The sequence below is a fragment of the Macrotis lagotis genome, chromosome 1 (genome assembly GCF_037893015.1).
Source record: "Macrotis lagotis isolate mMagLag1 chromosome 1, bilby.v1.9.chrom.fasta, whole genome shotgun sequence".
Taxonomy (NCBI): domain Eukaryota; kingdom Metazoa; phylum Chordata; class Mammalia; order Peramelemorphia; family Peramelidae; genus Macrotis; species Macrotis lagotis.
The window spans coordinates 880,301,741-880,328,018 of record NC_133658.1 but is presented as its reverse complement, the minus strand read 5'-3'; the positions used below and the strand labels follow the sequence as shown (position 1 = coordinate 880,328,018).

The 26,278-nt window shown below is 36.1% G+C and overlaps 1 protein-coding gene across 2 annotated transcripts in view; it reads left to right on the top strand.

Annotated features, from left to right (window-relative positions):
* The window catches only part of LOC141509127 (arylacetamide deacetylase-like 4), a 54,011-nt gene extending 30,070 nt beyond the window's left edge, over positions 1-23,941 (top strand). For both annotated transcript variants that reach the window (XM_074218406.1, XM_074218405.1), the window contains 3 exons: positions 11,870-12,086; positions 13,598-13,661; positions 19,399-23,941. In XM_074218406.1, coding sequence (XP_074074507.1) covers positions 11,903-12,086; positions 13,598-13,661; positions 19,399-20,173 — 1,023 coding nt within the window. In that variant the 5' untranslated portion in view covers positions 11,870-11,902 and the 3' untranslated portion in view covers positions 20,174-23,941. The remainder of the gene's footprint in view (positions 1-11,869; positions 12,087-13,597; positions 13,662-19,398) is intronic.
* The last annotated feature ends 2,337 nt before the right edge of the window (positions 23,942-26,278 follow it).

The following is a 26,278-nucleotide window of genomic DNA, read 5'->3' as shown; positions in this document are numbered from 1 at the left end:
AAATTGCTATTCCTTTTAAATATAGAATAAACTTAACATGTAAATTTATTTTTTCTTTTCTTCTCTCCTCTGCCCTAGAGATGGCTACCATTAGACACAAATATATGTGTATGAATATCATTCTATTCCTACTTCTATTTATTAGTTCATCTTTCTTTATGTGTCCTTTGTAGTTAATTTGTGTACTTATAATAGTTAAAATGTCTTAACTGCTCCAAGTTGTTGTGAAAACAACATTACTATTGCTGTATGCAATATTCTGTATTGGTTCTGCTCATTTCCTTTTTCATTATTTTGTGCAAATTTATCCATGTTTTCCTAAGCTCACTGAGTTCATTATTTTTATAGCACAGTAATTTTCCATCACAATAATATACCATAATTTCTTTAGTCATTCTTCAAAAATCTATATGCAGAATAAAATAAGCAGAAAAAAGAAAACGATATACACAATAACTCCAACAATGTAAATGGAAAGAACAAAAACACAAAAGAGGGCTACCATAAATACTTTAGAACATATTGATCTTTTCCTTTTTCCCTAATTATATTTGGAAATAGGCTTATTAGTGATATTACTGGGTCAAATAATATAGGCAGTTGAATAATTCTTTGAGCATAATTCCATTACTCTCCAAAACAGTTGGACTGGTTCACAATTCCATCAACAATGAATTATTGTCCAAATTTTTCCACATTCCCTCCAACATTTGTTGATCTCCACATCAATCATTTTAGGCAATCTGACTAAAATGATGCCTCATTTCTGTAATCAATAATGATTTACAGCATTTTTTTCTGATTACTATAAATTGTTTTGATTTCCTCATTAAAAATTGCCTATTCCTATCCTCTGACCATTTGCCAACTGGAGAATGACTCATATTATTATAGATATTACAAAATTCTTTACATATTTGAAATATGAGACTTCTATATGAGAAATTGTCTATAAAACCTTCCCCCCCATTTTTCTGCTTTCCTCCTGATCTTGGCTATAATTTGTTTTAATCACACTCTCTTCTTAACTCTAAAATCTGTCTTCCAAATAGTATTAATCTGTCTTATCATTCAAGGGAAACTGCTCTTTCCAAAATTACCAACTATCTTTTTAAAAAATGAAATTTTAGGGGCGGCTAGGTGGCGTAGTGGATAAAGCACCAGCCCTGGAGTCAGGAGTACCTGGGTTCAAATCCTGTCTCAGACACTTAATTACCTAGCTGTGTGGCCTTGGGCAAGCCACTTAACCCTGTTTGCCTTGCAAAAAAACCTAAAAAAATGAAATTTTATTGATAATTTCTGTTTCTGACATCATAATGATATCCCATATAGCCCTCCTTTCTCCCTCCAATAGTCATCTCACATATTTTTTTTGAAAAGAAAAATAGTCAGTTTAACTGATGACACACTGAAAAAGTCCAAAAACATTTGCAATGTGTAACATTTGTGGTTTTTATCTCCACAAAGGGGTAAATTGGGAAATGTTATCTCTTATTTCTTCATTTGAATTTAATATGTTTAATATTTTTACAAATAGTTTCAGTTTTTTGTGTGGTTGTTCTTTTCATTTACATTGTTGGCATTATTGTGTATATTGTTTTCTTTTTTTCTGCTTACTTTATTCTGCATCACTTCATATAGATCTTTTGATGCATCTCTATGTTAATCACAGACATCATTTCTTACACCACAATAATATTCCATTATATTCATGTAGTATCATATTTCTAATTCTTAGCTATCACAAAAAATGCTGCTATAAATATTTTTGGAGTATGAGGGGATTTTTTTTTTCTAATTGATGATTGCCTCGGAGTGTAAGCCAGTAACTGAGTCTCTGGTTCAAAAGGTAATCTCTCTATTTTTAAAATTCTAAATTGCTTTCCAAAAATGGTCGTACCATTTCCCGCTCCACCAACAATGAATGAATCTGCCTATCTTTCAAAAACCCTACTAACATTAACATTAATGTTGCCATTTTTGTCAATTTACAGGATATGAAATGAATCCTCGGGGTAGTTTTGATTTATAAGTAACTTATAATTAGTGATTTGGAACATTGTTTTCATGTGATCAAATTTATAGTTTTTCCTTTGAGAAGTTGGTCTATGTTCTTTGAACATTTATCTATTGGAGAATGACATATATAAATATATATATATATATAAATGTATATATGTTTGTGTGGATATAAATACATGTAAAATATAATTTATGCAAGTTGCAAACTAAGCCCTTACCAGAGAAACTTGATATCAAGATTTTTTTATAGTTTAACCATTTCCTTTCTTATCCTAGATGCATTTATGTTGTCCATGCGGAAGTTTTTCAGTTTTAAGTAATCAAAGTTTTCTGTTTTATCTTTTTTCATTGGCTTTGTCTCTTACTTGGATACGAATTCATCTTCTGCACATAGTTACAAAAGATATATTATTTGCTTCTCTTTCTTAATTCTTAATTTCTTTTTTTTTTAAGTTTTTTTTAGTTTTTGAAAGGTAATGGGGTTAAGTGGCTTGCCCAAGGCCACACAGCTAGGTAATTATTAAGTGTCTGAGACCGGATTTGAATCCAGGTACTCCTGAGTCCAGGGCTGACACTTTATCCACTGTGCCACCTAGCTGCCCCTCCTTTCTTTTTTTAAAGAAAGATTTTATTTATTTTGAGTTTTATAATTTTCCCCCCATTCTTGCTTCCCTCCCCCTACCCCCCAGAGAAGGCATTCTGTTAGTGTTTACATTGGTTCCATGTTATACATTGATCTCAGATGAACGTGATGACAGAGAAATCATACCCTTAAGGAAGAAAAATTAAGTATGAGATAGTAAAATTATATAATAATATAATGCTTTTTTTCCCTAATTTGATGGTAATAGTCTTTGGTCTTTGTTCAAAGTCCATAATTCTTTCTCTGGAAATTCTTAATTTCTTAATTCTTCAAAATAATATGATATTTAATATTAAAGTCACATACTATTTAGAATATATTTGAGGGTGGTAGAAGATGCTGGTCTAAGCCTAATTTCTGTCAGACTAATTTCCAGTTTTCCTAGTTTTGATCAAATAGTGAATTTTTCCCTAGGTAATTTATGTTTCCAACTTTATTAACACTGGGTTATTGAGCTGTACTGTTTCTGCATCTCCTCTGTCCAGTCTGTTCCATTGATCTATTTTTCAATTCTTTAGTCAAAACCATATGGTTTTGATGACTGCTATTGTATAATAGTTTGAGTTATGGAAGTGTTATTTCCCCTTTATCCTTTGTTTTGTCATTTTACTTTGTTTTTAGACCTTTTGTTTTACCAAATAAATTTTGTCATTATTTTATTAAGTTCTGTAAAGTATTTCCTTCTAATTTGATTATTATAGCATTAAAATATAAATTAACTTTGGTAATTAGTCATTTTTATGTTGGCATGGCCTAGCTATGAGTATTGAACAATTCTCCAGCTATTAAAATTATTATTTATTTCATTAAGGAGTGCTTTGCAATTGAATCTATACATGTCTATTTTATGCTTTTGAAGGTTGATCCCTAGAAAGTTTATACATATTGTAGTTAATGAGAATGAAGTTTCTTCTGGTGTTTTGTTACTATTATTATATAGAAATGCTATTGGTTTTTGAGGATTTATTTTGCTTATTCTCCAGTGAATCCATCAGGCCCAGTATTTTTTTTTCTCTCTTTGGTAGTTTGTTTACAACTAGATTTGTTTTTTGTTTCTGATAATAGGTAATTTTTTTGGTCTTCTGATTATTTGAGTAGTTAATATTTTTGAAGACATTCCACTTTTTTATGTATTCTCAGTTTTATTATCACATAATTATGTATAATATGCTCTAATTTTTCTTTTTATTCTGGTTTGCTATGATTTCATCTTGCTCATTTGTTTTTTCATTTTGATTTTATGCATTCTTTTCAATCAGTTTAGCTAAGGATCTATCAATTTTGTAAATTTTTTCAAAAGAGTCAGTTTTTAGTTTTATAATGTCTATGTTTTATCTCTTTTACTTTTAATTTTTAATATCTCCTAGATTTGTTCATTTGATTTGTAAAATTTTTGAAATGCATATTCATGATTAATATTATTATATTATAATAATATTGCATTATAATTATGGAATTATTTAATACCAGAATTATAATTATTCTCCTTTATTTTATTATTATAATAATATGATTTCCTCCATAAGTGATCCCAGAAATTGTGATATGGCACTCAAACATTATAATTTTCTTCTAAATAGATACTGTTTCTATGACTTGTTCTTTGACATATTCATTATTTAAGATTTCATTGTTAAGTCTCCATTTGCATCTATATCTTTGGTTTGTGGTCCATGTATGAACAAATTATGACCATGACTTTCTGGTAGTCCAATAATTCTTAAATTATCTCTCTTTAATATATTTTCCAGGTCACTTGTTTTTCCTAGGAGATATTTCATGGTTTTCCTATTTTTAGCCTTTTGGCAATTTAATTTTATTTTTTTAATGTCTCATGTAGTCATTTACTTCCACTTGCCCAATTCTGGTTTTTAAGGAGTTATATTCTTTGGTGAGATTTTATACCTCTGGTTCTCAAAGAGATGCTTCTTCAGTATTTTTTTTTTTGCTTCTTTAGAAACTGCTAATTATCTTTTCATAAATTCCTTGAATTAATTTCATTCATTTCCCCAATTTTTCCTCTGCTGCTCTTATTTGATTTTTTTAAACTCTTAAAATCTTTCTTTAGTTTTTGTAGGAATTCATGCTGGGTTTGTGTTCAATTTGCATTTTTCATTGAGGTTTTGCTTTTAGATAATTTCAAATTATTGTCTTTTGAGCTTCTCTGTCATTGTAGTAGCATTGTATGGTTTTTGTTGTTGATGTTTGCTCATTTTCCAGTGTATTTCTTGACTTTGGACTTTATATTAGAATTGAGCTCTGCTCAATTCTGGAGTTTGGGCTAGGGTATGTATTGTCTGATTCACAAAAGTTACATTCACAACTAGTTGGATGTAAGGGTCAGTTTTGTTGTAAGACTATGACATAACTTCATGTTTGTCAGTGCAGGCTCACTGCTGAGAGCATGGAAGAAAAGGGAGAGGTGTGGCATGAGCTCAGGGTCAATATTTGTCAGTTTTATGTTGATGGTTTTTTTTAACCTTCTTTTGGATTCTGGGTGTCCTAGAGCATGGAGGCAGCTAAAGTGACTTTATCTTTGGCACATGACTTCTATTTCAGAGAGAAGTGAAAGGTCATGGAGATCAGAGAAAATGTCTAGTTCTCCTTGTTGCTTATGTGACCCAGAAGTTCTTGTTCAGGACTAATGATTTCTTAATTGTCAATTCAAATATATATTTATTTTTTCAATCATTAAAAATTTGCCTTCTTTTCCTATCATCACTCCTAAGAATGAAGTAAAAAACAGAGCCCTTCTTACAAAGATGTATACTTAAGTGAAATCAAGATTTTCATTGGTCATATCTAAAACACATATATGTCTCAAGCTCTGAGTCCTTCACCTCTCTGTTGAGATGTGGACAGCATAATAATAATAATAATAAACAATAATAATAGAATTATTGATAATAATAGCTAAAATTTATAGAGAGCTTACTGTATATAAGGCACTGTGGTTAGATGCTTTATAATTATCATCTTATTTGTTCCTCACAACAACCTAGGAAGATTGCAAAGAGGGGAAATTAGATTAGACAGAGCTGAAGTGACTTGTCCAGGGCTACATAGTAAGTAAGGGGCTGAATCAGAGCTCAGGTCATCATGATCCTTGAGGCTCTATGCCCTATTCATAGTCTTTTGGAACTGTAGATGTTCATTACACTGATCAGAATTCCTAATTATTTCAAAATTGTTTGTCTTTACCATATTATTATCTTTGCATAAAGTATTCTTCTAATTCAATTCATTTCACTCTATATCAGTTCATGAGTCTTCCCAGGTTTCTCTGAAACCATCTCCTTAATCTCTTATAGCACAACAGTATGCTATCACATTTATATACCATAATGTGCTTACCCATTTCCTATTTGATGGATAGCTCCTAAGATTCCCTAACTTTGCTACTTCAAAAAAAATCTACAAGTTTTTATGCACATTCTTTGAATTTATTTTGCCTAGGACTCATCACACACTTAATCTACTTTTCTTCAATTTTCCCCTTCTCCCCTCTTCTTCCTATTTCACTGTTGAATGTTTAGTTTTTATATTTCTCTTAACTTCTGTGTTTGAACCTCAAAGTTTCTAAACAGTTCTTTTTTTTTTTAAATCAGGATTGCTTGGAAGTTCTCTATTAAAAGTCTGTTCCCCCCCCCACTATAGTATTGTACTCCATTTCTCTGAGTAAGGAATTATTGGTTATAAGCCTGCAAACCTTGAATGTCATCTTCTAAGCAGACCACTCCTTTATAGTAGTGACTGCTAAATTATGTTGATCCTATCTGAGGCTCCTTTAATACTTGAATTATCATATTTTGGCTGTTTTCAATGTTTTTTTCTATGACCTGGAAGATAATTTTGGCTGTCATGTTCTTCAAAGTTTCAATTTAGTGTCTCTTTCAGGAGGTGACCAGTGAATTCTATTTCCACTTTGTCCTCTTGTTCTAAGAGATTCGGACTGTTACATTTTAAGATTTCTTTAAATATGATGTCAAAGTGTTGTTTTTGGTCATGGCATTCAAATAGTCCAGTCATCCTTAAATTTCTTCTCCTTTGTTTTCTAAGTCATTTTTTTTATTATAAGATACTTTACATTTTCTTCCATTTTTCAGTCTCTTGACCCTTTTCTATATCTTTTTTGGCACTCATGGAGTCATTGGCTTCTATTTGGTCCATTCTGATTTTCAAGGTTTTTGCTGCAGGGGCAAGATTTTGTACTGTGCCAAGTTGAACAACTCTCATTCCCCCCCCAACTTATTCTTTAGTACTCTTATTTCACTGACAAAAATATTTTTTTCATCTCTTAAAAAATTAACTCTTGCTTCATTCTTGGTATTGGGAATTCTGGTTGAGTTTGTGTCAAAGTTGTGCTTTTCTTCGAGGTTCAACTTGTGGGTGTTTTTAAGTCATTCTCTTCTGAGGTTCTTTTCCACATGTTTATTCTTATGGCTTAATTCATGACTTTGGATATGATGATAAGGCCTCAGCCCTTCTGCAGTCTAATTCTGTTAGTGCTTTCTTGATGATATTGAATATTATATTGTTTCCAGATCTCAGGGACATCTAAGGACTCCTAAAGCAGTCTGTTCTAGGGCATAGTCTATTCTAGGGCATAATCTGATTTGTGCCTTCCTTGTCTGAGCTCTGCAAGTTTTGGCCATAGCTTCATTTCTGAGATACTGTAGACTGGGAAGGTGGGAAGCTCTGTTGGCTGAGTTATAGGACTGAAGATTTCCCTTTGGTCTGGGATTTTTCCTTTGCAGATTTCAGACTGGGCAGGAGGCTGGACAGAACAATTCTTCTGGGGTCTGGGTCACATTGTTATTACTTGCTTCTGAGATTGACTCTCTCAATATACCACCCAGAGTTTTAGATCACTGGAGTCATGGTGGTGGTGGTGGGCTCAAGTCCCTTAGTCCTTCCTGGATTTATGATCCAGAACTAGGGAGAGGGAACATCCCTACCTTGGTGCTCTAGTATGGATTTGAGATCTTTTCTTGCCTCAGTTCACAGCCTTTCTCTGGGTGTTGGCATGCTCCATACTAGTCCTCATTCCTCATATCTCTTGATCTGTTTGTTTCCCCACGATGACTCTAAGTTAGAAAAATGAGTTACTGTGACTTTCCTGAATTTCTTCATATGTTCCGTTTGTTGCCTTTTTTAGATCTGTTTGGAAGAACTTTTCTCTTGGAGTGGGAGCTTCTCATTGTACTCTCTCTTGCTACTTTGCCATCTTGATTCCTGCTTTAATTGTTTTTTTCTTAATCCTCAACCTCTTAGCTTGACCTCTAAGGTGCCTTTGACAATAAAGAATCACTCTCTTCTCCCTAAGTTTTCAAAACACTGTTCACTCCTGGTTCTCTATCTTATTTTCCAGCCTGATCCTTCTTAGTCTCCTTTGCTGGATCTTTATCTAGGTTTTATCTGTCTCTTCTTCTTTGTTCACTTTTTTGTTTTGCTAGACAATTGGGTTAAATGACTTGCTCAAGGTCACACAACTAAGTAAATATTAAGTATCTGAGGCTGGATTTGAAGTCAAGTCCTCCTGACTCCAGGGCCCTTGCTCTATCCAGTGTGCCACCTAGCTGCCCCCTTCTTTACTCTTTTACTTGATCTCAGTATCTCCTATTGATTTAACTATAATCTCGATGCAGATGATTCCCAGATTTATTTGTTCTGTCTTAATCTGTCTACTGATCTCCAATTGTCTTGTATTTCCAATTGCCTGCTGAACACCTTGAACTTGATATCTGATATCTTGAACTTAATATGTCCCAAACTGAACTCATAATCTTTAACCTTAAACTCTATCCCCTCCATGAACAAATATAAAAATTTTAGTTTGATATTCAATGTTCTTCATAATCTAACCCTTCTATTTTTCCAGTCTTCTTATATCTTAACTCCCTTGCATGTACCCTTCAATCTCCTTGCTATTCCATTATCCATCTTTCAGCTGCCAACATTTTGTTTGAAATGTTTTCCCTCTTCAGCTCTTGGCTTTCCTTGCTGTTTTCAATCCCATTTAAAATTTTACCTTCTACAAGAATACTTTCTAAATTCCTCTTCCTTCTGTTGCTACACTTGAACTCAGAGCTTGGTAAGTTTTTCTTTCATGCCTCTTGGAAGCACAGTGACTTGTTTGGATTTTAAGCATGCATAATCCAAGAGATCATGAAATTGTTGACTTGAGTCTAGCACCACCTGGTGGACAATAGCCTCTCACACGGTAGGTGCCTATATTTGCATTGAATGGAGCAGGTAGGGCTATTTGGTGTGACCTGAGACCTGAGTGTTTTTTGAAAACTAACAGCAGCATTAGGCAAAAGCTTCCCCCATTTCTGTAGTTAGAAGTGTCCTCAGGCAAAAGTGGCATAAAGGTTTTCACCACATGTGAGTCCTTTACCTAGCTTTTCTCACACTGGTTCAGGTTAATGAAAGAAAATACTTTTTTTCCCCCTAGGTAGTAACAACATGAACTCATACTTAGATATAACAGTCATCCCTTCCACATTGTGACTTTTCCCATCGTGGTTTTGATATATCATGGGTTAGCAAGATAAATTTAATGGAAATTTGGGGTGAGTTTAGCAGGAGCCATAGACAACACACAAATGCCAGCAGATGAGAAAAAAAGTTTAGAAACTCAGAAATACATAAAATATATGAATAATACTGTAGAACATCAACATAGTTTATCTTTTACTATAATAATAATCACACTTCTTTTCTGGTAAGAAGGGCCAAAAAATTTTACACAAATTTTCCTCATTAGAGGGGTACCCCTAATCCTTTGGATGTAGAAAGAAAACTATATGCTTGGGAAAAAATCCATTGGTTAGTTAGTCAACAAGCATTTATTCAGTATTTACTATATGTAGATAATCAGTGGAAAAAAGCAAAATCAGTCCCTGCTGTCATGAAGCTCCTGGGCTAATGAGTGAGACAACATGCAAAGAGCTAGGTACATATAAGATATATTCAGAGTAGGGGCACCTAGGTGGCACAGTGTATAGAGCACTAACCCCTGGGGTCAGGAGTACCAGAGTTCAAATCTAGTCTCAGACACTTAATAATTACCTAGCTGTGTGACCCTGGGTAAGTCACTTAACCCCACTGCCTTGCAAAAACCAAAACAAACAAAGAAGCAAAATATATTTAGAATAGATGGAGAATTGAATTAGAAAGAGAGGCTAATCTTAAGGAGAGGGCACCAGCAATTTGGAGGACTAGGAAAAAGGTCTTGTCCAAAAAGTTGGATTTGATCAGAAAAATCAAGGTAAGAAAGGAAACCAAATGGTGGGGGGGGGGGGCAAGCAGCATTTGAGGACCAGAGTATTCAAATCAGCATAGAGGCAGGGAGTCAGATATGGAATGTCATTTTTGAGGAATGACAAGGAGGTCAATGCCACTGGATTGGAGAGCTCAAAGAGAGGAGAAATTTGACAAACTAGAAAAGGAGCAGTGTTAGAGTTCTAAATGCCAAGAAGAGGATTTTATATTTGATCTTGGGGCCATTGCTGTTTCTTGAATAGAAGACTGACATAGCCAAACCTGTGCTTAAAGAAAATCACTCTGTAGCTGAGTAGAACATGGACTAGAGGGGAGAAACTTAAAAAAAAACTCCAAATCTGTGGGGCTTACAATATGCCAGACAGTCTGATAAATGCTTTACAATTGGCTTCTCCCTGGAAGTTTGCCATTCCTTCAAGTCACCCAGAGCTGGAAGAACTTGAAGCCCAAGTGGTTGCTTTCTCTCACCTTTTAATCCCTTGACTCTTAGCAACTTGTGGAGGAGTCCAATAAGCCACCCTCAGCACCTTGTTATTGGTTACCCTCACAAGACCCTCCATCTCTACGTTTTGACTTCCCTGGCTTTCTTTAAGTCCTGGTTAAAATTCTGCCTTCTCCAGGAAGCCCTCCTTAATCCTTCTTTATTCTAGTATCTTTCCTCTATAGATTATTTTCTACTAATCCTGTATTAAGCTATGCATTTCTATTTATATGTAGTCTCCCCCACTTAGACTGTGAATTTCTCAAGGCAGGGCCTGGTTTTTGGCTTTCCTTGTACCTCCCAGAACTTTGTACTCCCCCTCCCCAAACTGGCACACAGTAGTTGCTTTAAAAATGCTTATTGACTTACTTGGCAAGCCCTTCCACCACAAGTGCTTATTCTCAATACCCCAAGAACCAGGACCACTCATCTACTTTGGGTGTTCACCTTTCATCCAACTCTCCCCTGTGGCTCCAAGAAGCTGTAGCATGCATAGTCAGTTCACTAGCAGACCAGAGGGGCTAAACCAGGTTGAAGGTAACAAAAAGGCCTCAAATCAGATGATAAATCAGGGGGGTTGTCTAATCCAAGCACAGAAAGACTTCCCCCCAGCAGAATGGAGAGAGGAGAACAATTTGAGCAGCTTAGAGCTTGGTCACATTGCATCCTGGGTCATCACACTTGTCTTGACTTTTGTCTTATCACTAGACTTGGATGACTCTGGAAGAGAGTGAGGCTGACAGCTTTGATCAGCTTTGTCTCACTTCAGTCCAATTCATGTGCAAGTCAAGATGCCAATCAATGAATGACTGATTAACTTTTCCCTTTTCTTGACCTATGTCATCTTTAATTATTTATTTTCTCTCCCCTTATCATTAATTTACAAATTCTGTCATTTCTTTCTTTCTCACATCTCTTGTATAAGCCTCCTTCTCTCTTTTGATACCTTTGAAACCTGTAGATTGTGGTCACTTCAAACCTGAACTATGGAAATAGTCTGTAACTGGTTGGTCTCTCTGCCTCAAGTCTTCCCACTCTCTACTCTGAAGTAATCTTCCACTTCCTTAAATTCAGGGTTGCTCATGTAACCCCTCTTCTCTTCCTCTCCATTAAGTCTAGTGACTCCCTATTATCTCCAGTATCAAATACAAACTCCTCCATTTGACTTACAAGCCCACTATAACCTGCCTCCTTTTTACCTTTTCCTTACACTGCTTTCTCTTCTCCCCCTCCTCCAAATATTTGCAATTCAGTGACACTGGCATCCTTGTTATGTGACCCTGGACAAGTCACTTAACCTCTATCTGCCTCAGAGCTCATAATAGCCTTACCTCCCTGGGATCTTGTGAGGATCAAATGAAATAATAATTGTCAAGTGCTTAGCATGTAGTATGTGCTATGGAGATATTTGCTACTTTTATTTCTCTTTTTCTCAGGGTGATATTTTAGAAAAACTGGGAATCTGCTCGATGCCAAAATTCATCCGTTTTCTGCATGATAGCTTCCCAAACAAGAAGGACCCTCGTCTTGTGGTGACCTGCCTGCGCTTTGGGACAATCCCCGTGAGAGTGTATCAGCCAAAGTCATCATCTGCAAAACCCCGGAGTGCGATCATCTTTTGCCATGGAGGTGGCGGCATATTTGGGAGCCTGAGTAAGGAAGGGTTTCCCTTTTGCCTAGTAAAGGAGCAGAACCATGGAAGGCCCATCCTTTTCCCAAAGCTTTTTTCTCTATGCACATGTCAAATAGTGAACATTAGATCTGAAATTGTTACTTTTCACAAGGACTGGGAATCCAATGGTTTTCAAAACCAAGAACCCCACTCCCCCACAAAACAAGATTTCAGATGATATATTGGGTGATCCAACTCAGTTTTAACCCTTGATAAAAAAAAGTCTGAGGATAGTGAGTGTGATCTCTGCTATTACTTCCTGATGTAGTATGTGTGGACAGTCATTATGATTTTGTTCGTTCATTCATTCCTCCTAAGCATTTCTTGCAAATGGGGAACATTCCCCCCAGAGCAAAAGGTGATTTACATGGTCTTAAAAACAAGTATTTATACACTTTACCTAATGGGATCATAGGATTTAGCTCTGGAAGGAAACTTGAAGATCCTATTATAGGAATTCTTAACTTGGGATACTTAAACTTTTTTTTAAAAAAAATCTTTTGATAACTATTTCAATATAATTGATTTCCCTTGTAATCCTATATATTTTATACATTAAAAATATGGTTCTGAAAAGGGGGTATATAGGTTTCCCAGACAGACAAAGGAGTCCAGCATCTCCAAATGGTTATGAACACTGGTTCTAGCGTAACTTCTCTCCCTCCTTTTATATAACAAGGTCCCTACTTAAGCCTCCTTTAATCAATTTATAACCATGAATTTGCTACATTTATGGGCCTATCTTTCTCCTGGTAGATTATTCTCTGCCTTAGAAGTCACTGGAGTATGATTGGGGAGCTTGAAATTGTTACCTCTCATGGGTGATTAGTTCAGAGGTTCTTATTTCCAAAGGGGGGGATTTCCAAGTCTTGACACTTCATCCAGTAACTCCCTAAGCAAATGTTAGTAGGACTAAAGAGTAATTTCTTTCATCTTCCCATCCTTACTTCATTGTAATACAGTCAATTATCCAGCCACTTTACCCACATGTTGGGCTGGGCTTTGCAACCAAGAAAAATGAACAAACCCTAACTCACTCCTCTGGGGCCTCCAATATGTGAGATTTTTCACTCATTAACTCCTTGAAAAGGGGAAGAATTCGATGAATACAGTTGGTTGGTGGATTTTCATTTCAAACAACTTGTTAGGTCTAAACCACAACAATAACCCAGTTGTCTGAAATGACCATGAGGTTTGAATGGATATTATGAAGAGCATCTCAGGGAATATCACTACAAAGAAACGTGAAACATTGATGAGGATCATGGAAAGCAAGAATGACCCATGGAGTTCATGGAAAGCAAGAATGACCCATGGAGTTCCCTGACAGGAAGAAATCAGATGGTGAAGTGATGAGCAGATTAGAACACACATGCTCTGCATAAGGGTTAAGGCTGGGGGATATAAGTAAGAAGAGAAGCCTTGGAGGTGGAGGGTTGCTGAGAGTGGTAAGTCAGCCCCCACTTCCTACTGAAAACCATTTCTTTTCCAGAACTCTACAACAGCTTATGCTGCCACTTGTCCAGGGAAAGTGACTCTGTGCTTTTGGCTATTGGGTGAGTAAGCGATGTTCCTATAGCTAGTAGAGGTTAGGGCATAATTTGGCCAGCAGGTGTTCTGGGAAGCAGAAAGGGGAGGAAGGAGGGCCTGTAACAAATCTGGGAGGGAGAATCCAGATATTACAGAATCACAGGTTTTTAAGAGGTGGAAAAAGATCTAAGTGGCAATAGAAACCAATCCTTACTCGAAAAGGAATCCTGACTACACAAGACTTCCAGAGGGGATATGTATCCACCAGTTCCTGAAACAATTCATGTTCCTTTTTTTTGATAACTCTGGTTGTTAGGAAGTTTTTCTTGATCTCAGTTCTAAACCCATACCTTTCCAACTTCCACCCATTGTATTACTACTGTCCTTTAGAATCAGATAGGAAAAATTGAATCTCTTTTCTATATGTCAGTCTTTCAGATGATTGAAGAGAGCAACTATATATTCCTAGAGTTAAACATCCCAAGTTTCTTCAGATAATCTGCATGAGACATAGACTCATGACCCATCACAATCCTGGTTGCTTTCTTTTGGACACTCTACAATTTACCAATTATCTCCCTAAATGGTGATTCCCAGAATTGAATGCAACACTTCAAATATCATATTAGTTGTTTTTTTTTGCTGCTATAGTACTCTGTCAACTCAAACTGAATTTACAACCCACTAAAACCTTCAGATCATTTTCAGACAAATGCTATCTACCATCTTGTACTTTTTCTTTAGTGTGAAATTATCTAAATAGTTATTTGCCTGTATTTTTTTTTATTTTTATTTTCAAAATTCTGAGCATAACAAACATCAGATAAAATAAGAACTTCCATAAACAAAATATAACAAGAAAGAAGATTATACATGACATTGTGAATCTCTTAGAACATAGCTTTTCTTCCTTGCAAGAATAAAATTTAAAAAAATTCTTTAATCATCATTCTGAATCTAAAAACTCTACCTGGAGGTGGATGAGTCATTTGGATATGTGTTTGGTCATTGTGTGATCAATCTTTAAAAGTTGTTTATTTTTAAAATAGAGTTGTTGGCAGCTAGGTGGCATAGTGGATAAAGCACTGGCCCTGGAGTCAGGAGTACCTGGGTTTAAATCTGGTCTCAGACGCTTAATAACTTACCTAGCTGTGTGGCCTTGGGCAAGCCACTTAACCCCATTTGCCTTGCAAAAACCTAAAAAAAAAATAAAATAGAGTTGCTATTAAAGAAATTATTCTCCTAGTTCTCTGCTCATTTCACTTTGGATCAGTTGATACAAATCTTTCAAGGTTTTTCTGAAAGTTTCTCTTTCATCATATGGCACAGTTGTATAACATACCATTCATGTATCATAACTTGTTCAGGTATTCCTCAAGTGATGGACTCCTCACTTTTCAGTTCTTTACTACCACAAAATGAACTGCTATAAACATTTTTGTTCATATGGGTCCTTTTCCTCTTTCTTTGATTTCTTTGATATTTGGACCTAGTAGTGGTATTGTTGGGTCAAAAAGGTATACATGGCTCTTTTTTTTTTTTAGGTTTTTGCAAGGCAATGGGGTTAAGTGGCTTGCCCAAGTCCACACAGCTAGGTAATTATTAAATGTCTGAGGCCAGATTTGAACTCAGGTACTCCTGACTCCAGGGCCGGTGCTCTATCCACTATGCCATCTAGCCATCCCAGGTATACATAGTTTTAAAGTCTTTTGAGTATAATTCTAAATTGTTCTTCAGAATTTTTAAACTAGTTCACAACTCCAAAGCACATTATTTTCTACATCTCCCTCTAGCATTTGTTATTCTCCTTTTCTGTCATCTTAGTTAATCTGATAGGTGTTAAGGCGTACCTCAGAATCATTTTAATTTACATTTCAAAAATTATTAGTGATTTAGAGGATGTTTTTGACTCTTGATAGATTTGATATCTTCTGAGAACCATTTGTTCATATCTTTTGATCATTTAATTGGAGAAGTTTCTTATTTTTACATATTTCATTTAATTTCCTATATACTTAAGAAATGAGAACTTTATCAGAAAAACTTGCTGTAAAAATTTTTTTCTTCCCAATTTCTTGCTTTCCTTCTAGGTTTGGCTACATTGGTTTTGCTTATGCAAAACCTTTTAAAATTTAATGGAATAAAAATTATTCATTTCATTTTCCATGAATCTCTAATATTTGCTTAGTCATGAATTGTCCTTTTAACCATAGATTTGACAGGTAATTTTTCCCATGCTCCACTAAAGTGCTTATACTATCACTCTAAATATGTAGGTATTCTAAGCTTATTTTGGTATAAGGTATGACATATTGATCTATGCCTACTTTTTGACATACTACTTTTCAGTTCTCTTGGCAATTTTTGTTAAATGGTTATTTTTAATTTATTATTTTATTTTATTTTTGCAAGGCAATGTGGTTAAGTGACTTGCCCAAGGTCACCCAGCTAGGTAATTATTAAGTGTCTGAGGCTGGATTTGAACTCAGGTCCTCCTGACTCCAGGGCCAGTACTCTATCCATTGTACTACTTAGCTGCCTCAAATGGTTAGTTTTTGCCCCAATAGCTGGCATCTTAAAGGTTATCCAACACTAGGTCAAAATGCTCATTTGCTTCTGTATATTTTATATCTAATCTATTCCATTAATTAACAATTCTATTTCTTATCCACTACCAAACTGTTGCACTTGTGTCCAATCTGTGTTTTTCTTTGAGGCTTGCTTTGTGATGTTTTCATGTTATCATTGTCTTCTGAGTTTGTGACTTGAGTTTCCCTGTCATCATAGTAGTGTTTAAGATCAGATTCCTTTTTGTTGTTGTCATTTTGGACTTTTTTGCTAACTTTCCTAGCTTTTTGGGCTTTGTTCACCTTTTCAGGAAGAATGACTTGTCTGAGATGATTTTTATGATCTTTTATGATCTTTCACAACTCAGGCCGGGGGGAGGGGCTAGTAATTTTTTTTTTGGTTATTTTCAAAGTGTGATCTGAAGAAATTTCCTGCCCTCCCAGTGTACTCTTCTCTGTCCTGTAACTGGTTAAAGACACTTTGGAGTTCACAAATGACACCTAATCCTACACTAAGTGCTACAATAGGGGATCCATAGGATCTCTTTCTGATCAGGTTTCAGTCCTCTTACTATCCCTGAGTTTTGCCATTGCCACAGTCTAGTACTACCTCCATCATAGGGGACACTTCTGCTGTGTCATGCATCTGACCAGTGCCTACCTGAACATCTGCAGACTTCACTTTTTTGCTTCCTAAGTAGTCCTGAGCTGGAAAATTGATGCGTTGTGACTAATGATTGACTTGTCCATTTAGAACTTGGATTGATATCTTTCTGGAGTGGTTTTTATAGAATAGGAAAGTTTCAAAGTTATGAATTTTCCCTCTGTCATCTTGAATCAGCTCCAACAGTTGAGTTCTTGCCTCAATAGTTGAGATCCTTGAGTTTCTCAAATACCAGCCTATTGTGCTGTTTTGTTTCTATATATCATGAAACTATTCGGTTCCACTTATTAGATTTCTCAGTCGGTACCAAATTGTTTGGATGTGTATGATTTAAAAGTATAATCTGAGATCTGGTACTTCTAGGTCTCTTTCTCACTTTTTTCCATTAATTCTCTTCATAGCTGAATCATGATTCTTTTCTAGCACTATCTTTTGATAATTTGATTGGTATGGCACTGAATAAGTAAAAAGGACCCAGTAATATTGTCATTTTTATTAGATTGCTTTGGCGTTCCCATAAGCAATGAATATTTCTCCAGTTATTTAGGCCCGTCTTTTTGTTTAAAGAATGTATTGTAGTTATAATCATTAGTTCCTCTGTGTGTGTCTTGAAAGCTAGGATCCCAAGTATTTTGTTCACTCCAGAGTTGTTTATAAACACCATAGGAATTTCTCTTTCTTCCTCTTCAATTTTGTGATCAATATACAGAAATGTGAATGGTTTGCGTGGATTTATTCTTCTGCAATTTTACTAAAGTTTACCTAAAAGATAGGTCCAATTCCTATCCCTACAGCTTAATATCACTTAATATCACTGAAGCTTCATAGGTTTCAGTTTCCTCATCTAGAAATGAAGGATTTGTGGGGCAGCTAGGTGGTACAATGAATAGAGCCCTAATCCTGGAGTCAGGAGGACCCGAGTTCAAATATGACACCAGACACTTGACAGTTTGTATTATTGTATTATTGCATGACCCTGGGCAAGTCTCTTAGTGCTGATTACATTCTTAAAAAAAAATAAGGAAATTGGTTTAAATGGCCTCTGAGGTTGCTTCTGGCTTTATATTTATGATCCTAACATCTTAAGCATGTTCTCTACCTTATTTCTCTAGATGTGGTTAGCAGATTTCCTCATGTGAACATATTTTCTTAAAATACACTGCTACCTATCTATCCTGTTTCTTTTGAAAAAAAAAAAAAGGCATACTTTTCTAGAATCATGTTTTAGCCAGGAATACCATCTTACAAGGTTATGGTTTCTAAGTCAATGCTACTTTGTTTTCATGTATCAAAAACAATTGGTTCTTGTTAATGGGATGGTGCACTGTGGAGTACTAGAAAGAACATTTGTATTTGAAGCTTTGTTATTTGGTTCTCATATTTCCTAACAGTGTGACCTTAATTTAGACATTTTTAAACAAGCTTTAAAAATTTTTTCCCCAATTACATGCAAAGATAGTTTTTTTTAGGGGGTGGCTAGGTGGCTCAGTGGATAAAGCACTGGCCCTGGAGTCAGGAGTACCTGGGTTCAAATTCAGTCTCAGACACTTAATAATTACCTAGCCATGTGGCCTTGGGAAAGCCACTTAACCCCACTGCCTTGCAAAAAAAAAAAAAACAAACCTAAAAAAAAGATAGTTTTTTTAACATTCATTCTTTTGCATGCTTTTGAGTTCCATATTTTTCTATCACCCTCTCTTCCTTTCCCTCCTCCCCTCCCCATGGTGGTGGACAATCTGATATAGGTTTATATATATGTTCAATCACGTATAACATATTTCTATATTAGTCATGTTGTGAAAGAAGAATTAGAACTAAGGGGGAAAATGCATTGACAAAGAAAGAGACAACATAAAAAGAGTTAAAAAAAAGTAGGCTTTGCTCTCCATTCAGAATTCAGAATTTTTCTTCTGGATATGGAAGGCGTTTTCCATAACAGGTCTCTTGGGATTGTCTTTGATCACTGAATGCTGAGATGAGCAATAAAGAGATTCTTAATATTTTCTGGGTCATGTACGCTTTGTTAATTTGGTGAATTTTATTGGCCCCTGTTCAGGCTAATGTTTTTAAATATATGAATAAAATCTATAAGATTACAAAGAAAACCAAATACATGAAAATATAGCTATCAAAATATTTTTTAAAAGGTTCATGAACCCAGATCAAAAACTCATGCTTTTAGAGGAAGCCACTGACTCTCTCTGGGCCTCTGTTTGCTCCTTTGTAAAATGAAGGAATTGGGGGCAGCTAGGTGGCACAGTGGATAGAGCACTGGCCCTGGAGTCAGGAGTACCTGGGTTCAAATCTGACCTCAGACACTTAATAATTACCTAGCTGTGTGGCCTTGGGCAAGTCACCTAACCCCATTGCCTTGTAAAAAAAACTTTAAAAAATGAAGGAATTGACAGTCTCTAGGCCCTTTCTATCTCTGATAATCTATGATTCTTACAAAGAATAAAACATTTTAAAACAGACATTTGAATATAAGTGAAATGATAAGACATAATCCCATTTATCTCTTATCTTCTTTAGTTATCGCATGGTTCCTGACCACAAGTACCCTGCTCCAATATTTGACTGCCTATCTGGTACAATCCACTTTCTGAGAAACCTGAACACCTATGGGGTGGATCCATCCCGGGTTGTCCTCTGTGGAGACAGTGCTGGAGGGTCAATCGTGGCTGCTCTTTGTCAAATGCTTCTGAACCAACCAGATCTTCCTAAGATACGAGCTCAGATTCTACTCTATCCCTTTCTTCAAGGACTTAATTTCCAGCTGCCTTCTCATCAACAGAACAAAAATGTTCCATTCCTTACCTGGAAATTGCTCTTTTATTGTGTGGCCAGTTATCTTGATATCCCCCTCTCTTGGGAAACTGCTATTAAGAATGGTGCTAATATGCCCCCTGAGATGTGGGAGAAGGTCGAGAAAAAGATAAATGTCCACTACATACCTAAGAGGTTCAAACAGAAAGGCTACCAACCCATGTCATTTGGTCCTTTTAATGAAACTGCTTACTTGGAAACCAAACAGATTTTATGGAAGTTTCATGCTCCCCTAATAGCTGACAATGATATCATTGCCCAACTCCCTGAAGCTCTGCTTGTGACCTGTGAGAATGATATTCTAAGGGATGATGGACTGTTATACAAGAAGAGGTTGGAGGACCAAGGGGTACCAGTGAGCTGGCACCACATTGAAGATGGTTTTCATGGAGTAATTCTCAGCTTTAACACAAAGCCCTTTTTTTTCCCTTGCTCCTTAAGAATTACTAATATTGTTATCAATTTTATGAAGAATCTGTGAATTTCACTCCCTGGACTTTGAGGAAAGAATAGCAAGAGTGGACTCTGTCCAAAGAGGAAAAGGAGCTTCATTTTACTGATTTATGGCATAGGAAAAGTTCTAGAGCTGATGAGATGAGATTGGGAGATCGTCTTATCTTAGAATGAAGAGTATTAAAATTGTTTCTGATGGATAAAGAGTAAAGAAAGATGGTTTGAAATCATGTTTGGTCAGGTGACAGGGAGACTAGGCTGAATAATCCTTGTTTTATCTTTTCTAAGTCTATACTTGTTGGTTATGTAGGCCATACATATTGGGGATGCCCTAAGATGAATTGTGAGAGACCAAATGATTACAGGATAAGGTGGAACACCTGCATTCGCTCTCTGAATCTCTAACAGTTGGATCTATGAGTGACAAACAGACCTGAAATTGAGACTGGACAATCTTGGAAAACAGAAAGATGGTCTTTTCCTTTGACTTAGAGATAGACTTCTATTGCTATAAAGCCAAAGAAATCAAAGAAAGAGGAAAGGAAGTCACAAGTACAAAAATATTTATAGCAGCTCATATTTGCAATTTTATATAAATTCTTTTCTTCTACTTTACCAATGTCTGTGGAAATGCTCACTTTGTTCTGTTTTTCAAGCTCAGATTTTTTTTAAATCCCCCAAATTAAAGATAACGTTTAAAGTTATCAAAGGTGAGAGGCAACATGTTAAGGGGTAATTAGTTCCATATTTTCTAGATTAAACTGAATACACTCTATATTGTTGATGGGTATGAAATTATGGGGAGTCACTCTAAATCGGGTGGGGGACATTTTTTTCTGTCAAGGGCCATTTGGATATTTTATAACATTATTCATGGGCCATACAGAATTATCGATTTAAAGAATAATCTGCTACATTTGCTTAAACATTTAATTCACTCCTAAAAAGCTCCTTGATTTTTTGAATTTTGAGTCCTACCTGTGGTTACCATGGCAGCACCAGACCAAATGATTTTGAGGGTCTTATTCACTCTGTCTCTAGATCAATGGTTCAGAGTTTTGCTTTGAATCAAGACATGTAGCTTTTCTAATTTAGGCACAAATCTTTCACAAAGGTCTAGACCAGAAAAAAAATCAGGTCTCACAACTTGGATAAATACTATTACACAAAGGAGTTTCATTGCCTGTCAACAGACTCAGGGTTTTTCCTAAGTGATGCTTCTAAACCATGTCTTATCTTGGATAATCTTTCTAAACTCAAGTTTTTCATTATCTTTAAGCTTTAACCCATAATCTATAGGAAGACTATGAGCTCTCTTTTCTTGTATTTTACCATCCTGCAATGTGGCTATTTGAAGTTTTCCTTTGGGAGGTATACGGGGGCCAACTAATGGGAAAAATGTCATGGTTTCAGGTATGTTCTTAGTGAAACAGAAGGGAAAAAATTTCTGTGAGGTGGTGGTGTTGGAGAATAGTTTATGGTAAGTATCATTTTCAATATGGAGTGAGGCTTGTTATTCAAATATTTTAACACATCTGTAATCTCATAGATGCAGGTTCTCCCTTCATTAGTGCAAATAGCATCCATATATACCTCCATAGAATTTTGTCCTAGAGGATTTTTGTGTGTATTATCCCATAGAGGATCACAGTGGCAGAATTACCTTTCATAGCCAGGTCTTATGATAAAGCCAGTGCTTTCCCCACTACCTAGGTTCCCAGGTGCTGTCATATTGTATGGTGCTGGATCTGGAGAGACAGGAAGACCTGAGTTCAAATTTGACCTCTTGACTGTGTGATTTTGGGCAAGTTACTTACTTCAGCTCTGTCTGTTTCCTCACTTGCAAAATAGAGATGATAATAATAGCATCAACCTCCTACGGTTGTCGTGAGGATGAAATGAAGTGATAATTATAAAACACTTAGCATAAATAAATACTATATAAATGTTACTTTTTATTGTTATCAATTTTTCAGACATGGATGCATTTGTGAATTTATCCTTGTGGACACTCTCACCAATAGTGTCAATTATAAGATGCATATGTGGTAGCCTCCTGTATGTTTCTTGTCTATGTTTCCATAAATAGTCCATAAACAGAAACTTTACCAACCATCCTAATTACACAAAAACTATCACAGTGAACATTCAGTAAACCATTCATTCAAGCAAATAGAATACAGAAATCAAAAAAGTTACATACATTAGAATATACTAGAAAATAAATGAGACCGATTGAGTTCTTTAGACTGAAATGAGATCAACCCAGTCAAGAGAAAAACCCCAATTTCAACCAATGAAATGCAAGCCAAGGAATATGGAATTTCATGAGACTTGTTGGAAAAAAAATTCTCTTTACCTCCAAACTCCAACTCTGCTCTTCACATAGGACTGTAACTTTGTGTCAACATCTTTCAACTGATTTGGAATGATATTTAAGCAGCAGTATGAAAGATACCCCGAGTCTGGGGTCCAGCCCATTTACAGAATCATATTGAGACTAGATTTGAACCCAGGTACTCCTGACTCCAGGGCTGGTGCTTTATCCACTGCGCCACCTAGCTGCCCAGAAACCTATATATTTTTAATAATTTTTTATTTCACTTCATGCTTCTTTATTGCACTAGTCATATGTTGCTGCCTATCACAAAAAGCTATGTTGCCAAAAGCTCTTGTCAAAGTCACTATCTTCTTTCCCCATGACTCATTTGCAGTTTTGAATCATTTAAGACTGATTTTCTTTTTTTACAAAAATTTTCTTTCTTTTTTTTTTTAACATGGCAATGGGGTTAAGTGACTTGCTCAAGGTCACACAGCTAGGCAATTATTAAGTATCTGAGATCAAATTTGAACTCAGGTCCTCCTTACCTGAGGGCCAGTGCTCTATCCACTGTACCACCCTGCTGCCCCCATGAGACTGTGGTTTTCTATGATGCACAGCTGTGAAGTATTTTTTTTTTAGGTTTCTGTAAGGCAATGGGGTTAAGTGACTTGCCTAAGGCCACATAGCTAGGTAATTATTAAGTGTCTGAGGCCGAATTTGAACTCAGGTACTCCTGACTCCAGGGCCGGTGCTCTATTCACTGTGCCACCTAGCTGCCCCAACTATTTTTTTTAAAGAAAGATTTTATTTATTTTGAGTTTTACAATTTCCCCCCATCCTTGCTTCCCTCACCCCACCCCCCACAGAAGGCATTCTATTAGTCTTTACATTATTTTCATGATCTCAGTTAAATGTGATGAGAGAGAAATCATATCCTTAAGGAAGTATGAGATAGCAAATAAAGTATGAGAAAGGAAAATTACATAATAAGATAATAGGTTTTTTTCCCCTAAATTGAAGGTAATCATTTTTGATCTTTGTTCAAAGTCCACCATTCTTTCTCTGGATACAGATGGTATTCTCCATTGCAGACAGCCCCAAATTGTCCCTGATTGTTGCACTGATGGAATAAACAAGTCAATCAAGGTTGATCATCACCCCCATGCTGCTGTTAGGGTGTACAGTGTTTTCTGGTTCTGCTCATCTCACTCAGCATCAGTTCATGCAAATCCTTCCAGGCTTCCCTGAATTCCCCTCCCTCCTGGTTTCTAATAGAACAATAGTGTACCATGACATACATATACCATAGTTTGTTAAGCCATTTTCCAATTGAAGGACATTCACTTAATTTTCAATTCTTTGCCAACAGCTGTGAAGTATTTACAGGGCAGGCTGCTGTCTCCAAATCAAATCCATCATTCCATTCAGTTTGGGGCTAACTGTTTACCAGTAGACTCTTCCATTATACCTTGCTGTCTTCTCAGGGTACCTTGTGGTAGTAGTTACACAGACCTTTGCTACTACCTACTCCTCATCCCAAGGAAAGTTTAAAAAAATGTAGAATGCTTCCAAGTCTCCCCCAGACTCATCTGATTTCCCTCTAAGGGCTCTAGTAATGTTTACAGATGAATATGCAAAGCTTGGGGGGTGGCAAACTCTTGTAGGAAGAAAGCAGGGATGTGAGGCTATAGTCTCATTGGCAATTACTAAACTTTTTTATAATTTAGATTGTATTTCCAGTAAATATGGCAGATTGAAATTTAGAGCTTCTTGTAAGAAACTCTACCAAATGTTGTAAAATATCCACAAATAAAAGCGAAGAAATTAAAGTATCTTCTGTGAGCATTATCCCCAGGAATGGTGGGATGGATCTACCTAGCTACATTCATACCATTTGGAATTGTATTGAAGAAAGTTTTTGAGACCATGACTGCCCTTTGGGAGTCTGCTCTCAAAATATGCTTAGGGAGAAAATTCAAAGCCATTGTTGTTTGGCTTTATTCTGTTAGGGACTGACTAAAAGAAAAGGGTGTGGAGGCTGCTATCACCTAGTTTGTCAGGCCAATGACAAGAAGAAAAGACATAGAAACTACCACTAATTGGACTTACTAGTAGAGCTTCATTCCCCTAAGAGATAGCTGGTAAGTGAAGGGGAAGTTTGGATCCAGGCTAGTTAAAGCAAGTTAAGCTGAAAAAAATTGCCAATTAGGGTACTGAGTCATTCCACAGACAGAATATAGGATTTTGGTGAGGAGAAAATAAATTCATGCCTTCAGTGGAAAAGACTTAGCCTGGAAACAGTCAGGAATATTATACACACATACAACAACAATATAGACACATGGAGATGGGAAGAAGGAGGAATGAGGATCTCATGAATCTCACAATTATCTGAGCCTTAGGAAGGCTAAAGAAAAAATATAAATATAAACAAGTTTATGTAAATATATTATGTATATTATATATTTTATATCTATGTAAATTTTATATATTGTATATATTATATAAATATAGCAATGGAAAATCTGGGTGCTACTCCCCCAATCCCAACTTCACTGGGAGGCCCAGTCTCCAGAGTGTGGCTGCTATATTTTTCATTGGAGATCCAAGGATCAGAGAAGGCAGAGCCAAGATGGAAGCCTGAAGGCAGGAATTCCCAGAAACTTGTCCCCCCAAAACTCCAAAAGTCATCAAATTATGATTCTAGCCAAAATTTGGAGGGACAGAATCCACAGAAAGTCTGAATTATACAATTACCCAGTCCAAGTCAATTGAAAAGATCTGTGAGAAAGGTCTGTTTCATGGAACCTGGGATCGGAAAGAGCTGCAGTCACACTGGGCTGGAGCAAACCAGCTCCAAGAACAGCCCCTGTGGTACCTGGCTCTATGGCAGGGGGAATGGTTTCCAAACTTCTTGGCCCAGGGACTGTGGGAGATGGCTTAAAGGGGCAATGAGAGAACTCTGCTGCACAATAGTGAGTGCCAAGTCCAAACCAGCCCTTCCACCCCAGAAGCAGAACTCAAATTTAAAATAAGGAAATAGCTCAGAAAAGATGAGCAAAAACAAACATAAAAAGAATCTGACCATATAAAGTTATTACAGTGACAGGAAAGATCAAGATACAAATTTAGAAGAGGGTAGCAATGTCAAAACATTTATGAATGAAGCCCCAAACAAAAATGGGTATTGATCTCAAGTCCAGAAGGAAAGAATTCAGGTAAGAACTCAAAAATCACATAAAAAAGTAGGAGAAAAATTGGGAAAATAAATGAGAGTGATACAAGAGAATCATGAAAAAGGGGTCAATAGCCTGGGAAAAGAAAACAACTACTTGAAAAGCAAAAATGGCCAAATGGAAAAGGAGATAGAACAACTGAGGAAAATAATTCCTTAAAAATTAGAATTGAGTGAGTTTAAGGTAATGACTCTGAGACATCAAGAATTAATCAAACTCAAAAGACTGAAAAAATAGAAGAAAATGTAAAATATTTCACTGAGATGTCAGAATCATTGGACTACTTGAAAAACCACAATTAAAAGGAGGACCTAGGCACCATCTTTCAAGAAATTATCTAGGAAGTGGAGCCAAGATGCTAGAGTAAAGGCAGGGACTTGCCTGAGCTTTCCCCCAAACCACTCCAAATACCTTGAAATAATGACTTTTAACAAATTCTAGAATGGCAGAACTCATAAAAAGACTGAGTGAAACAATCTTCCAACCCAAGATAAAGTGGAAGATCAGTGAGAAGGGTCTGCTGCACCAGGGTGAGAGAAGGGCGTAGAGAAGCTCATGTCTTGCCGGAGCTTCG